At 44.1% G+C, this 16,528-nt stretch overlaps 1 protein-coding gene across 2 annotated transcripts in view; it reads left to right on the top strand.

Moving 5' to 3' along the window:
* Positions 1-16,528, top strand: part of MEGF6 (multiple EGF like domains 6) — a 529,814-nt gene that overhangs the window by 406,315 nt on the left and 106,971 nt on the right. For both annotated transcript variants that reach the window (XM_089652234.1, XM_089652235.1), the window contains 2 exons: positions 6,827-6,949; positions 13,954-14,076. In XM_089652234.1, coding sequence (XP_089508360.1) covers positions 6,827-6,949; positions 13,954-14,076 — 246 coding nt within the window. The remainder of the gene's footprint in view (positions 1-6,826; positions 6,950-13,953; positions 14,077-16,528) is intronic.

Below are 16,528 nucleotides of genomic sequence, written 5' to 3'. Positions count from 1 at the left end.
ATCGCTCTCACTCTCTCATATTGGTCACTGGAGGTTCAACATGGCACCTCATGGCAAGACACTGAGGATCTGAAAAAAAAAGAATTGTTGCTCTACATAAAGATGGCCTAGGCTATAAGAAGATTGCCAAGACCCTGAAACTGAGCTGCAGCACGGTGGCCAAGACCATACAGCTGTTTAACAGGACAGGATTTCACTCAGAACAGGCCTCGCCATGGTCGACCAAAGAAGTTGAGTGCCCGTGCTCAGCGTCACATCCAGAGGTTGTCTTTGGGAAATAGACGTACGAGTGCTGCCAGCATTGCTGCAGAGGATGAAGGGGTGGGGGGGTCAGCCTGTCAGAGCTCAGACCATACGCCGCACACTGCATCACATTGGTCTGCATGGCTGTCATCCCAGAAGGAAGCCTCTTCTAAAGATGATGCACAAGAAAGCCGCAAACAGTTTGCTGAAGACAAGCAGACTAAGGACATGGATTACTGGAACCATGTCCTGTGGTCTGATGACACCAAGATCAACTGATTTGGTTCAGATGGTGTCAGGCGTGTGTGGCGGCCACCAGGTGAGGAGTACAAAGACAAGTTTGTCTCGCCTACAGTCAAGCATGGTGGTGAGAGTGTCATAGTCTGGGGCTGCATGAGTGCTGCCGGCACTGGGGGGCTACAGTTCATTGAGGGAACCATGAATGCCAACATGTACTGTGACATACTGAAGCCGAGCATGATCCCCTCCCTTCAGAGACTGGGCCGCAGGGCAATATTCCAACATGATAACGACCCCAAACACACCTCCAAGACCACCACTGCCTTGCTACAGATGCTGAGGGTAAAGGTGATGGACTGGCCAAGCATGTCTCCAGACCTAAACCCTATTGAGCATCTGTGGGGCATCCTCAAATGGAAGGTGGAGGAGCGCAAGGTCTCTAACATCCACCAGCTCCGTGATGTCGTCAAGGAGGAGTAGAAGAGGATTCCAGTGGCAACCTGTGAAGCTCTGGTGAACTCCATGCCCAAGAGGGTTAAGGCAGTGCTGGAAAATAATGGCGGCCACACAAAATATTGACACTTTGGGCCCAGTTTGGACCTTGTCACTTAGGGGTGGGCTCACTTTTGTTGCCAGCAGTTTAGACATTAATGGCAGTGTGTTGAGTTATTTTGAGGGGACAGCAAATTTACATGTTTTACAAGCTGTACACTGACTACGTCACATTGTAGCAAAGTGTCATTTCTTCAGTGTTGTCACATGAAAAGATAGAATCAAACATTTACAAAAATGTGAGGGGGGGACTCACTTCTGGGAGATACTGTATAACACAGATGTTCCCCAGATTCCTTCTACCCCCTGTGTCTACACGCTGCACCGTCCTGCTAAATGGATGTGCTGCACATCTACTATAAATCATCCTCAATGACATTTCCAGCAGTAAGATATATTGGCGAGAAGCTTTGCACTAAATTGGAAGCTTTTGTTTATCTTACAAGTTCAGATTTTGCTGTAAGATGGGAAACTTGGGCTTTCAGGACCCTTCACAGTATAAAAATGAAATGACTTGGAAAATGAATGCAGAGCCTCCCCGCCAAAAAATCATACTGCTGGACCCCAATCCACTTGGAATTAGATTTTAGGGGGGTTAAGTTAAGCATAAGGTAAAAATGAACTTTGTTTAAAACTTTTAAAAGTTACGGTATTTTTAGAGAAAATGTTTTTATCATTATTTGGTTGTTTTTGGATACTGTACAGTAGGTAGGCTCCCTACACTCTATGGGGGGGATTACCCTTCAATTCTGGTCATGGTGACAACAACATTGTCAAGCAAGCAGGAACTCCAAAAGGGACATGGACAAACACCAAGTTTTATCTTTTTTTTTTTTTTTGTAGAGCATGGAAAGGCTACACGTGTAGGCAGGTCTTTAGCTACCTTGCTATTCTGTGCCAGAATAGTTTCTGGTACAGCAGGTAGTGACACCAGGGGTTAGGCCCCTTTTAGATAGAGCCCTCCCACTGTGATGTCTGGGATGAGTTAGCACCCACAAATAGGCCAGTGGAAAGGGGTACATATACATTTTGGGCATGAGAGCTAAACACCCCACATCTGCGAGGATGTAGCAAGCACATTTAGGCCCTGGACAGTATGGAGTGGACCTGTAGGCAGTAGGAGCCAGCTGTAGTCTTTCTGTCCCTTATGGAGGTGGTGATTGCAAAAGGCCTTTTAGGCCAGGCTGGAGATCCTAGTGTGAGGATGCTTCCCTGGAGGGTTCCCAGGAGAGATGTACCTATCAAGGAGGTGACTGCAGGGAGTACAGTCCTATGATTACTGATGACCCTGGGCAGAGGAGAGACTGTAAGGAGATAGCTGTTAAAGTGCTGCACATGCTTTCACTTGTGACTACTGCAGACTGTTCCCTATATGTGATTGACTATGTAAAGTCAAGTGACTCCAGAATGTATGTCCTCGTGATGTGACTGTAATGCCATTTCCTGATCACCACCAATAAAGGGCAGTGAACCCACTTCTCGTGTGGACATTCCTTCTTTGGGTTATAAAGGTCAATGTTGTGAGGAGGCCCATGGCATTGAGCAGGGCACATGATGTCAAAGGGTTGGGCCTCAGCAAGTGGGATCGTGTTCTAGCAGGGTTGGAGCTGGGGTAGAGACTTGTGCTTTGGCGCAAAAACTAGCCAACCACAAAGCCCCTCTTACAAGTGTTCAGTACTTTTATATTGCCATCTTTGTCCATATTAGAGATTTTTCCTCACTTTGTGTCCAGGTGACAGTGGGACCATAAATAAAGGACATCTCCAACAAATCCCAGTAGAGCAAAATGAAGACTCTTCTGTTCCCGTCTCTGACCTAGTTTCACTTGGTTAGAGGGACCTGCCTTTCCCTGACTTCATGGCTAAGATGGTAAATTGGCATTCCACTGTCCAATGAGAGTGCCCTTAATGGCAACATACCTCTGTTGCCATTATGGGAACTCTCATTGGATGGCGGGTGATGATATCACTTGGTGAAATCAGGGATATCCAATTATAAAATGAAACTAAATCGGAGAGAGACAAAAAATTGTAACATGGAGTGGATTTAAGGTATGTTCAGATTAGGGGTTAACTTTAAGAGTTAGGTCAAGGGTTAGGCAAGTATTTTGATAATAAATTATATGGTGCCAAAATTATCATGCTTAAAACCACTATGGTGAAACCCGGAAGGATTGCCAATTATGCATTTTTTTTTATTATAAAGAACGTTTTTGTTTTAATAATACAACAAGCTCAAGATACGCCCACGCAGGGGCAGAGCAGCACAATAACATACATAAACAGATACATCCTGCTGACTTGTATTAGCCAAGTAATGGAATGGCCAATGACATCAAAGAGGGACGGCAAAAAGCCGAACTAAATAGTAGCAGCAGCAATCCATCATATTACTGGGGGAAAAAAAAACTGATAGAAAAAAGGAAAAAGAAAATATAAAAACATAGAAAAAAATAAGGAAAAAAAGAAAGATTCAGAGAGAAAACATGGAAGAAAAGAATACTAGAAGAGTCACAGATCTAGGAATAGCACAGGCAACGACTATAAGAGGCCATAACTAGTAGGTGGCAGGGATGGCAGGGAATAACGTATCCAAGGCTCCCAAACCTTAAGGAATCTTGGATGAGAATCTTGAAGAATGCTAGACATCTGTTCATTGATCAGCATAGCATTCATCCGGGTCTTCACCCCCTGGAAGACAACCAAAGGGGTTCTCCAAGCTTGAGCTATAGCACGTTTGGCCGAAATAAATAAGTAGGATGCCAATTTCTGCTGAGACCTAGACAGACCCGAAATTGGGCAATGCAGGAGGGCCACCCTTGCATCCCTACAGACCGTAATATGAAATAACATTTGCAGCAATCCAAAAACCCTAGACCAGTAGCCTATCAATCACGGGCACAACCACCAAATGTGCAAGACGTCCCTACGTAGACCCCAGTTCCGGAAATACCCATCTTTGCCAGTCGGATTACAGTGAGCAGTCCGAGCCAGGACTCAGTACCACCGCAGGAGAACTTTGTAGGCTGTCTCAAGAGTGACGGTATTGAAGGAACATTTTGCCACCATCCCCTAGGCCGGGTGTCGGCAACCCGCGGCTGCGGAGCCGCATGCGGCTCTTTTTCACCTTTCCTGCGGCTCCGGAGCACACTGCCCACCAGGTGACAGGCAATAGGGTCGGCAAGCCGCGGCTCTTTTAATGCAGCTCTTCTATGTGCCGGGCGCCCGCTCCCCTCCCTCCTCCAAACATTGGCTGTCAGGATGTAGGCGGGGCAGCGTGACGAACTCCTCTCCTCTCACAGTCCGCCCTGAAGACCAGAACGGCGCGGGAACACAGCTAGAGGAACGCGCGGAGCAAAGGTAAGTGAATTGACACAGGGGGGATGAATTACTATAGGGGGGATGAATTACTATGGGGGATGAATTACTATATGGGGGATGAATTACAATGGGGGATGAATTACTATATGGGGGATGTATTACTATATGGGGGATGAATTACTATATGGGGGATGAATTACTATAGGGGGGATGAAATACTATAGGGGGGATGAAATACTATAGGGGGGATGAATTACTATATGGGGGATGAATTACTATATGGGGGATGAATTACTATGGGGGATGTATTACTATATGGGGGATGAATTACTATATGGGGGATGAATTACTATATGGGGGATGAATTAATTACTATATGGGGGATGAATTACTATATGGGGGATGAATTACTATGGGGGATGTATTACTATATGGGGGATGAATTACTATGGGGGATGTATTACTATATGGGGGATGAATTACTATATGGGGGATGAATTACTATATGGGGGATGAATTACTATGGGGGATGAATTAATTACTATATGGGGGATGAATTACTATGGGGGATGAATTACTATGGGGGATGAATTACTATATGGGGGATGAATTACTATAGGGGGGATGAATTACTATGGGGGATGAATTACTATATGGGGGATGAATTACTATATGGGGGATGAATTACTATGGGGGATGAATTACTATGGGGGATGAATTACTATAGGGGGGATGAATTACTATAGGAGGGATGAATTACTATATGGGGGATGAATTACTATAGGGGGGATGAATTGCTATATGGGGGATGAATTACTATGGGGGGATGAATTACTATATGGGGGATGAATTACTATGGGGGATGAATTACTATATGGGGGATGTATTTTCAGTTTTAAAAATGTTTCTCTCAAAATAAATTTCAATCGTGGTTTTGGCGAGATTTGGCTCAGTTGAAAAAAAAGGTTGCCCACCACTGACCTAAGGCTATGATTGTGATTATGACGATACACTGTGGCCCTGGTTAACCCTTTGCTTACTGGGCCCTTAAACCCCCTTCATGACCAGAGCGCTTTTCGCAATATATGCAGTGTCGGATTTGTTTTAAATGTTGCAATGGTTTTGCGGCTCCCAGTCTTTTTTTCCCTCTCGGAAACGGGTCCAAGTGGCTCTTTATGTCTTAAAGGTTGCAGACCCCTGCCCTAGGCCCTACACCAATCCTCTGCCAAGTATACATTTTAACTGTGTGGTCAAACCACTCCAAAGCTACCAATGCCTGGAGTTACTTGGCCTTACAGATTATAGCTCTTCAATAGATTGCCAAGGTTGGATGGAGCCAATGGAGTTGATTTACTAAAAACTGGAGAGTGCAAAATCTGATGAAACTTTGCCTGGTATCCAATCAGCTTTTAACTTCAGCTTTGTTCCATTAAGCTGTGACAATAAAACCTGGAAACCGATTGGTTTCTATGCAGAGCTGCTCCAGATTGTGAACTGAAGTCAACCCTTATGTGTCTCGGTTCCTCATAGAAAACTCGTGGTGCCCATCGCTATCTGGGAGACCCAACCAAATAATTAAAAGCAGGGGGCATGTAGGCAGGTATTTTACTTTCATCCTAAAAGTGGCAAACCTCCTATGGAAAACTTGCAGGTTGCTTTGAACAGAGACTCGAAATGAGATATCTTAATGATAACCTTCTAATGTATTTTGGACTCCCATGGAAAATGGAAACTCTGTTGTAATTCTTTCTTTTTTTAAAGACAACCCGTCGTTAATGGATATTAAGACCATCGTTGACTTTTCCATTGAAACAATGTACAGGTTGCCTAGCTTTCATATCACTGCCTTCATTCTGCTAGTTCTCAGTAACCGACTTGGAAAGTATTAAAGCCATTGGACCAGCTTGACAGGGAGCCAGCTAGCATTTTCCTAGAAAGGGTTCAACACTGGCAGCCCCATTATTTATCTCAATACGTGTTTTTTTTTTTTTTTTTAGGTTAATCAATGGGCGACTACACAGCTAGTATGGGAAAGGCCAGCCACCTATAAGACACCATCCTGTAGACTCTAATATTAATATATAGTAAAACTATTCTATATTAAGCCAAGTTTTTTTTATCAAAGGTTATATTTGCAACAAATGACCCACTGGATCTGTTCTAACAATAGACTATCTTTATAAGTGGAGTGCTGCTTTAAGTTTAAGACACGCCCCTTTTTTCTGTCTCTCGTTAACATTCCTATTTCACATTAGCTTCATTATTGTTCGGAAACGCGATTTATCATGACGTGAAAAACACTGATTTTTCCTATTTTGTGCCTGCCGTTAGTAGCACATTTTTGGCCTCATTTACTGCTATGTCTAATTATTTTCAACATGCGTTTCCTTTACTGTGACCACAGCGTAGTATAATGTTCTAGAGGATGTTTGTACAAATTCCGCTTTAATCGGTTCCATGTGTGTCACCAGTATCCAATCCGTGTTCTTCGCGCAATGGAGGATGCATGCACCAATGTAACAATGATGGAGGAGTCGTCAGATGTTCCTGCCACCCTGGATACGCATTGGCAGCTGATGGCAAGACGTGTGAAGGTAAGGCATGCAAGCTGGTCATATGTGATAGTTTAAAGGGTCAGTCCTCCCAAAATTGCATCAACAAAAACTCAACTCTAGTCAAAACTTATTTTCAATTTGGATAGGATTGGGAAGGGTTAGAGCCCCTGGGAGGTTGATACTGCCATCTGTGTAAGAATAGGAGGTCCTGCTAACAAATGCTCCCCTTTTTTCCTGGTTTCACAGATGGCCACTCGATTCCTTTGCTTGTGACACAAAAATTAAAAATGGGGTAGGGGGGAGGGTTGGAGGTTGTCACCGGGACAGAAGGGCAGAAACAACTTTAATTCTCTACCAAAATATGGTTTTTGTCTTTGTTCTTGTTGGAAAGATTCCATGTCCCGGAAGTAAGGAGAAGTCTTCCCAAAGAAAGACAGTTGGTACTAAGAACTTAAACTTCCCCCGCTATTGCTTAAGTTCAGGATCCCTGTAGCACCTAAATGACTGTGTTAGTCCTTACATCTATCCCCTTGACCCTTTAAGTCCCATTGGACCTGGGGTTCGAGCTCTACAGGAGTCCTAGACCTCTCCTTAGCCACTTCCTGTCCGGACACTTTCACCCCCTTCCTGTCCAGGCCAATTTTGAGTTTTCAGCGCTATCACACTTTGAATGACAATTGCGCGGTCATGCAACACTGTACCCATATGAATTTTTTTAGCGTTTTTTTAAAGACAGATAAAACTTTATTTTGGTGGCATTTATTCACCACTGGGATTTTTTTTGCTATATAAATGAAAAAGTCCAAAAATTAAAAAAAAAAGTATTTTTCTTATAAAATTTTGCAAATAAATAATCTTTCTTCATAAATCTTGGCCAAAATGTATTCAGTTATCTTTTTAGTAAAAACAAAAATTAGTTTAGAACCCAAAATTATAATTTTTTACACATTTTTTTTTTACATTTTTATTTTATTTTTTATATTATTATTATTTATGTTTTTTTATTTTTTAACATACTGTCACCCAAGTAGTACAGTGTCACCATAGTACTACTTGTGGGGGGTGATGAAGATTTGTATTTTTTTTACACTGATTGCTTTTACACCCATATAGGCTGAAAAAAGCAATCATTTCTCCTTCTCTCTGGCTGCATTCTTGCAGCCATTGAGAAATACTGTGTGAGCTGTGATTGGTCACAGCTTGTCACATGGTACAAGGCTGTTGTGAATAGCCTTGTACCATGTGACCTCTGTGATCATTCACAGATTTCACTAGTAGTAAGCAATGATGTCAGAAGTGACATCTTGCTTACTACTCTTCATGTGATCACTGATTGGCCAATCAGTGATCACATGATCGGGACAACGCACAGAGGTCCCGTACAGCGATCGGAGTTCCTCTGTGTCTACAGGACACAGCGGGCACCGGATCACGGTGCCGCGCACTCCCAGGGAGCGCGCACAATCCAAAATGGTGGGCGCCGTTTATGAACGGCAACCCGCCCCTGCACTGCCACCGTCCGGCCGTTTATATACAGCGGCCGGACGGCAAGTGGTTAAGCCAAAATCATGCCCCATATGATCCCAACACTAAGCCATTTCCCCATCATTCAACTGTCAAATTCTACAGTCTCACTGGGCCATAGAGGTTCTGGTTTTTAATAGCTTATTGGACAGGGTGGGCTTAGTGTAAGGAGGGGGACTTAATCTAGACTTGGGATGAAGTCAAAGCCCCCTGCAGCCTGGATCCAGGGTTTACAGCAGAAAGACTAATATAGATAAATGCAGGCAATACAAGGTATTTGATCAAATAATTTCAGAAAAACGTCCATAAAGTCTATGAATAGTGGCTGGTGAATATACTGGATAATGATGGTGCTCCGTGGGAAATGATAAAAATGCTCACTCACCAGAAAAAAAATGAATATGAGCGTTGTATAAAATTCCTCCTCAGAGGTCTGGTCACCTTGGGCAATCCTCCCTTCTGCGTGATGACAGGACTCAGTAAAGATGAATAAGATCCAGGTAACAAGAGGTTTCCTCAAAAGGGGCTGGCTGGAAGGGACTACCTGTTAACAGGGGATCTTCCACCTCTTGGTATGATACCTGGATCCATGTACAGGGTTTCTGAAAATAAGTACTCCTCTGTATAAAATGGTATCCAAGTTCCTGACAGCTGTTTCCAGCCGGGAAACACACGGCTTCTGTCATCTTCCGGCACGGATCAGGTGCTGTTCTCTTCTTCCTCTGTACGGAGTGCATAGTGGCTGGGCTGCAGCTGTCAGGAACTTGGATACCATTTTATACAGAGGAGTACTTATTTTCAGAAACCCTGTGCAAGGATCCAGGTATCATACCAAGAGGTGGAAGATCCCCTGTTAACAGGTAGTTCCTTCCAGCCAGCCCCTTTTGAGGACAACTCATGGGGCCCCCGGGCAATAGGGGATCATGGGGCCCCTGTGTCCATGCCCAAACTCAAAAAAGCCTATGAAAAAGGTACCTGAGGCATTTCATGGGGCCCCCTACCAGGGGCGGACTGACCATTTGGAAACTCGGGACTGCCCGTAGGCCCGGGTTAGTAGGGGGCCCCATGAGATACCCCTGGTACCTTTTTCATAGGCTTTTTTGAGTTTGGGCAAGGACACAGGGGCCCCATGATTCCCTATTGCCCGGGGGCCCCATGAGTTGTCAGTCCGCCCCTGCCCCCTACTGACCCCGGGCCCTCGGGCAGTGCCCGAGTTTCCAAATGGTCAGTCCGCCCCTGGTCCTGTCATCACGCAGAAGGGAGGATTGCCCAAGGTGACCAGACCTCTGAGGAGGAATTTTATACAACTCTCATATTCATTTTGTTTCTGGTGAGTGCGCATTTTTATCATTTCCCACGGAGCACCACCATTATCCAGTATATTCACCAGCCACTATTCATAGACTTTATGGACGTTTTTCTGAATTTATTTGATCTAATATTTTATTTTTTTTTAGCACTGCACTAGTTTTTATCATTTGATTTATTGCATATGTTGGTTGCTTTGAGTGCATAGCTGCTTATGGATTAAGCGCTCACTGTATACCTTTTCTGTTTGTTAATACAAGGTATTTGTACGGTCACAGAGTTCACCTTTATGCTGGAGGGGGTGTGGGATGAAAAGAAAAATGGCACATATATGGTGGGATTGTCCCAAAATACAGGGGTTTTGGCAAGGAATAATACAACAAATACAGGAGATAATGGGGATTAGTATACTGAAAGACCCTCGGGTCTGTTTATTTCATAACTCTGAGCTCACAGTGAAACAATGTAAGAACGTGATGACATTTCACTTAATAAACACGGATAAAGGACTGATCTCTAGATTATGGCAGGCACAGGAAACCCCAAAAATAAAAGATTGGATAAATAGAGTGGAGTATATATACAGGATGGAGGAACTAGACCATATTGGAGAAACAGAAAAGGTAGCAACCTGGCGAGCACATACAATAGCAGCCAATTGCACCAAAAAGGAACCACAAACCTTTCCAACAAGTAATAAAGATAGAACAGTGCAGCGCTAAAAACAATGAGAATATCAATGAAAATGTAAATATTTCTATAAACTCATAAAAAGTCCGTTATTACCTAGATAATAAATAAGAATGCAGCAAATATTGTCAAATAAAGTGACAAAGTGACTCAAAACCCCCAAAGCTAGTATGCAGGGTGACGGTAAAAGTTCCAGATGAACTATGATAGATGTGACCGCTTTCCTATCCCAGTGTGAGATAATATATCATCCGGGGAAAAATGGTAAGATTGCACACTAACCTGAAGCGCAATCTTAATGAGCATAGATCGAACGTATCAACCGGAGGTCTCCTAAAGGGTACAGCCTGGTACAAGAGCCCCTCCTCTGTAGATGTGGGTATTAGAGATGTCAATCAGAGGGTCCTTTTTGCAACAGGGTCTGGTCATAGGCTTCCCTCCTCTGGTCCGGGTAGATCACCTGGGGTCCAGCTGGGTGATTAAGATGGCCACCGGACCTCCGTGATCCGGCGGCATGACGTCACAATGTACAAGGGCTCCTGCTGGACGCTTTTCGTATAACCATACGTCTACAGTAGGGGTGTTGCCAACACCCCTACTGTAGACGTATGTTGCAGACAACAACCCGTTAAAGGGGCCCTCTGATTGACATCTCTAATACCCACATCTACAGAGTTCATCTGGAACTTTTACCGTCACCCTGCATACTAGCTTTGGGGGTTTTGAGTCACTTTATTTGACAATATTTGCTGCATTCTTATTTATTATCTAGGTAATACCGGAATTTTTATGAGTTTATAGAAATATTTTAATTTTCATTGATATACTCATTGTTTTAGCGCTGCACTGTTTTATCTTTATACCATATTAGAGAGGATACAATTGAAAAATTAAAAAAAAACATGGGAAAGATGGAGGGACTTTAATACATCAAAGAGATATCTGAAATTGGTCGGAGTGTAAAGGATAAGGAAAGGAACAATGGTTTTTTGTAGGAAGGAAAGAAATAAGAAGATCAAAAATAAGAAGAAGACTGATTCTGAATAGGATTGGTTTGTTACAAATCACCTGGTGCACTTTGTGTTACATAGTCTGATTGAAAAAAAGGCCATCCAGTTCAACCAATAAACCAGTGTTCTGATGAAAAAAAGTTGCAGCGTTTGAAGCCCTTTAGAAATTTTTAACCCTTTGGGGGGTATATCACCAAAATGAAATTTCTATTGCAAGGGATGCCAAAACCTTCCTTCTTGGTGGCAACTTCTGCGAGCCAATTACATAAGCTGGAAATTACAGCTTTGGAGGCATTCTGTACACCAGTGGTGTACAGAAAACCTCCAGGTTGCCATTTTTCACTGAATTATAATGAAAAATTAAAGAGGCTGCAGACTGAAATAGGTAATTTTACTAACATAAAATTACAATAAAGCTTGTAGCAATTGTACATGTTATATATATATATACTATATTGCCAAAAGTATTGGGCCAGGCCTCCAAATCATGTGATTCAGGTGCTCCAATCCCCTCCATGGACACAGGTGTATACAAGCCCCTAGGCATGCAGACGGCTTCTACAAACATTGGTGAAAGAATGGGTCGCTCTCAGGAGCTCAGTGACTCCAAGCGTGGTCCCGTGATAGGTGGTCACCTGGGCAATAAGTCCATCCGTGACATTTCCTGGCTACTAAATATTCCACCCTCAACTGTTAGTGGGATTATAACAAAGTGGAAGCAACTGGGAACAACAGCCACTCAGCCACCAAATGGTAGGCCACGTCACATGACAGGGCGGGGTCAGCGCATGCTGAAGCGCACAGTGAGCAGAAGTCACCAACTGTCTGCAGAGTCAATAGCTAAAGAACTCCAAACTTGGTGTGACCTTCAGATGAGCCCAACAACAGTGTGTAGAGAGCTTCATGGAATGGGTTTCCATGGCCGAGCAGCTGCATCCAAGCCTTCCATCACCAAGTGCAATGCAAAGTGTCCGATGCCTTGGTGTAAAGTATGCCGCCACTAGACTCTAGAGCAGGGAAGATGTGTTCTCTGGAGTGACCAATCACGCTTCTCTGTCTGGAAATCCGGTGGACGTGTCTGGGTTTGGCGGTGGCCAGGAGAACGGTACTTGCCTGACTGCACTGTGCCAAGTGTAAAGTTTGGTGGAGAGGGGATTATGGTGTGGGGATTTTTTTTCAGGGGTTGGGCTTGGCCCTCTAGTTCCAGTGAAGAACTCTTAAGGTGACATTTTGGACAATTTCATGCTCCCAACTTTGTGGGAAGAGTTTGGGGATGGCCCCTTCCTGTTCCAACATGACTGCCCACCAGTGCACAAAGCAAGGTCCATAAAGACATGGAGGAGCCAGTTTGGGGTGGAGGAACTTGACTGTCCTGCACAGAGTCCTGACCTCAACCCCATAGAACACCTTTGGGATGAATTAGAGCGGAGACTGTGAGCCAGGCCTCCTCCCCCGACATCAGTGCCTGACCTGACAAATGTGCTTCTGGAAGAATGGTCCAACCTTCCCATAGACACCCTCCTAAACCTTGTGGACGGCCTTCCCAGAAGAGTTGAAGCTGTTATAGCTGCAAAGGGCGGGGCCAACTCAAAATTGAACCCTACGGACTAAGACTGGGGGGGCATTAAAGGTCATGTGCGTGGAAAGGGCGGGGCCAACTCAATATTGAACCCTACGGACTAAGACTGGGATGTCATTAAAGGTCACGTGTGTGGAAAGGGCGGGGCCAACTCAATATTGAACCCTACGGACTAAGACTGGGGGGGCCATTAAAGGTCATGTGTGTGGAAAGGGCGGGGCCAACTCAATATTGAACCCTACGGACTAAGACTGGGGGGACCATTAAAGGTCATGTGTGTGGAAAGGGCGGGGCCAACTCAATATTGAACCCTACGGACTAAGACTGGGGGGCCATTAAAGGTCATGTGTGTGGAAAGGGCGGGGCCAACTCAATATTGAACCCTACGGACTAAGACTGGGGGGCCATTAAAGGTCATGTGTGTGGAAAGGCCGGCTGACCAATACTTTTGGCAATATAGTGTATATTGTATATATAAAATGCATTTATTTATTCTTTGCTTTATTTTTTCCCACAAAGGTGGAGTTATTCTTTACGTTGGTCAATAAAGTGTATCTCTTACTGATTCCAGCAATGCACAGTACAAGTATATGGAAGTATAATGTTGTCCCCTCGCTATGTACAGGGCAGACATTAATTTGCAATCCTATTAAGGTGGCCGTCCTAATTTCCATATTTCCGCTGCCGCCGTCTCTGCCAGTCCATTTCACACCGACGGTATTAATTAGATCTTCATGCCACAAGTTGAATTGTAATTGTCTCAGCCAGATCCTAATAAGCCCTTGCAGACTGCAGTAAAAGCATTTACAAATTAAACTTTTTTTATATTTTTCTTTCTATCCAGGAGAATATTATTTTTGGCTGAATTGTTACGGAGCGCCATCACCCCGTTCTCACGTTGAATAATCTCTCCCCTTTTCTTTTTTTTAAAGACATTAATGAGTGCATGACGGGGCAGGCCATGTGTGCGCACAGCTGTCTCAATACTCGCGGCTCCTTCCACTGCGGTTGCAGTCCCGGGTACGAGCTTGGAGTTGATAAAAAGCAGTGCTACAGTAAGTGTTCCATGGGGGGGCTCAAACGCTCGCTCTGCTGTCTTCAACATCTGCAAAAAATCTGCTCCTTTGGCTGTGAAATATTTAGTGTTTGTCTGCCAGAAAAGCACAAAGTTTCTTATTCTGTTTTCTTGCTGTCCAATTGTATTTGAGTTTGAAGATATTTTAAAATTAAATAAAAAAAAAACAAATCTTAATTTTTCAGGTTTTTTTTTAAGTTTTTTTTTTTCAAATGAAAGTGGTTGTAAACCTCGGGCATGAAATATGAACGAAGTCTATCCCTCTATAGTGTGCACTTGTCTCAATCCAGAGCACTAAGTGTCATCTCTGTCTGCGTCCTCATTTCTGATATGTTTTCATGACACCAAGAGAGAAATGATGATTGGGAGGGACCTCCAGCAGATTGACAGCCTCCGCTCTGTTCCTGTGTGCTGTGTAAAGGGGGGGGGTCCTGGGGTCCCGGGGCAGGTCCTTTCCCTCCAATCAGCTCTCAGAGCTCTCCTCACTGATGTAACTTCAGCTCCCCACCCAATGATTTTTAGAGCTGAAAGATCCTGTGTAAATTCTGTACTTTTCATGAATGCAGGGGAAGGGCGGATATAGATAAACAGGTATAACTTATGTAGGAGGATTTGTTTCATATTTGTGTATCCCCTGAGGACAGTCACCTCACTGGGTATATGTAATGGTTTACAACCAATTTAAGTTTTAATTGTTCACTTTTACTTAGTATAGTTAACTTTTATTTTAAATGTAAAGAAATAAAAATAAATTATATATATATATATATCAGGGGCGGACTGACCATTTGGAAACTCGGGCACTGCCCGAGGGCCCGGGGTCAGTAGGGGGCCCCATGAGATGCCCCTGGTACCTTTTTCATAGGCTTTTTTGAGTTTGGGCAAGGACACAGGGTCCCCATGATCCCCTATTGCCCAAGGGCCCCATGAGTTGTCAGTCCGCCCCTGATATATATATATATATACAGTGAGGAACAGAAGTATTTGAACACCCTGCGATTTTGCAAGTTCTCCCACTTCTCCATCATGGAGGGGTCTGACATTCACATTGTAGGTGCATTCCCACTCTGAGAGACAGAATTTAAAAAAAAATTCAGGAAATCCCATTGTATGATTTGTAAAGAATGTATTTGTCTTGCACTGCTGAACAGAAGTATTTGAACACCTGAGAAGATCTGTGTTAATATTTGGTACAGAAGCCTTTGTCTGCAATTACAGAGGTTAGACGTTTCCTGTAGTTCCTGACCAGGTTTGCACTGCAACAGGGATTTTGGCCGACTCCTCCACACAGATCTCCTCTAGATCTGTCAGGTTTCGGGGCTGTCGCTGAGCAACACGGAGTTTCAGCTCCCTCCAAAGATGTTCTATTGGATTTAGGTCTGGAGACTGGCTAGGCCACTCCAGAACCTTCATATGCTTCTTACGGAGCCACTCCTTGGTTCTCCTGGCTGTGTGCTTCGGGTCGTTGTCATGTTGGAAGACCCAGCCACGACCCATCTTCAATGCTCTGACTGAGGGAAGGAGGTTGTTGCTGAAAATCTCACAATAAATGGCCCCATTCATCCTCTCCTTAATACAGTGCAGTCGTCCTGTCCCCTTCGCAGAAAAGCACCCCCAAAGCATGATGTTACCACCCCCATGCTTCACAGTAGGGATGGTGTTCTTGGGATGCAACTCATCCTTCTTTTTCCTCCAAACACGACGAGTGAAGTTTAGACCAAAAAGTTCTACTTTGGTCTCATCTGACCACATGACTTTCCCCCATGCCTCCTCTGGATCATCCAGATGGTCATTGGCAAACCTCAGACAGGCTTGGACATGTGATGACTTGAGCAGGGGAACCTCCCGTGCAATGCATGATTTGAAACCATGACGGTGTAGTGTTCTACCGACAGTGACCTTTGAAACTGTGGTCCCAGCTCTCTTCATGTCATTGACTAGCTCCTCCCTTGTAGTTCTGGGCTGATTCCTCACCTTTCTTATCATCAGTGATACCCCACGAGGTGACATCTTGCATGGAGCCCCAGTCCGAGGCAGACTGACAGTCATCTTTAGCCTCTTCCATTTTCTAACAATTGCTCCAACAGTTGATCTATTTTCACCAAGCTGCTTGGCAATTGCCCCGTAGCCCTTTCCAGCCTTGTGGAGGTCCATAATTTTATCTCTGGTGTTTTTTGACAGCTCTTTGGTCTTGCCCATGGTAGTAGTAGGCGTCTGACTGACTGTGGGGTGGACAGGTGTCTTTAAAGAGCTCAGACAGGTGCTACTAAGTTAGATTAATGAGTGGAGTAGAGGTGGACTTTTTAAAGGCGCAGTGACAGGTCTTTGAGAGCCAGAATTCTTGCTGTTTCTTAGGTGTTCAAATACCTATGTTCAGCAGTGCAAGACAAATACATTCTTTCCAAATCATACAATGGGATTTCCTGAATTTT

The sequence above is a fragment of the Staurois parvus genome, unplaced genomic scaffold (assembly GCF_062004578.1).
Source record: "Staurois parvus isolate SC_StPar_1 unplaced genomic scaffold, SC_StPar_1.0 ptg000676l, whole genome shotgun sequence".
Lineage (NCBI taxonomy): Eukaryota > Metazoa > Chordata > Amphibia > Anura > Ranidae > Staurois > Staurois parvus.
This window is presented reverse-complemented; position numbering and strand designations above follow the sequence as displayed.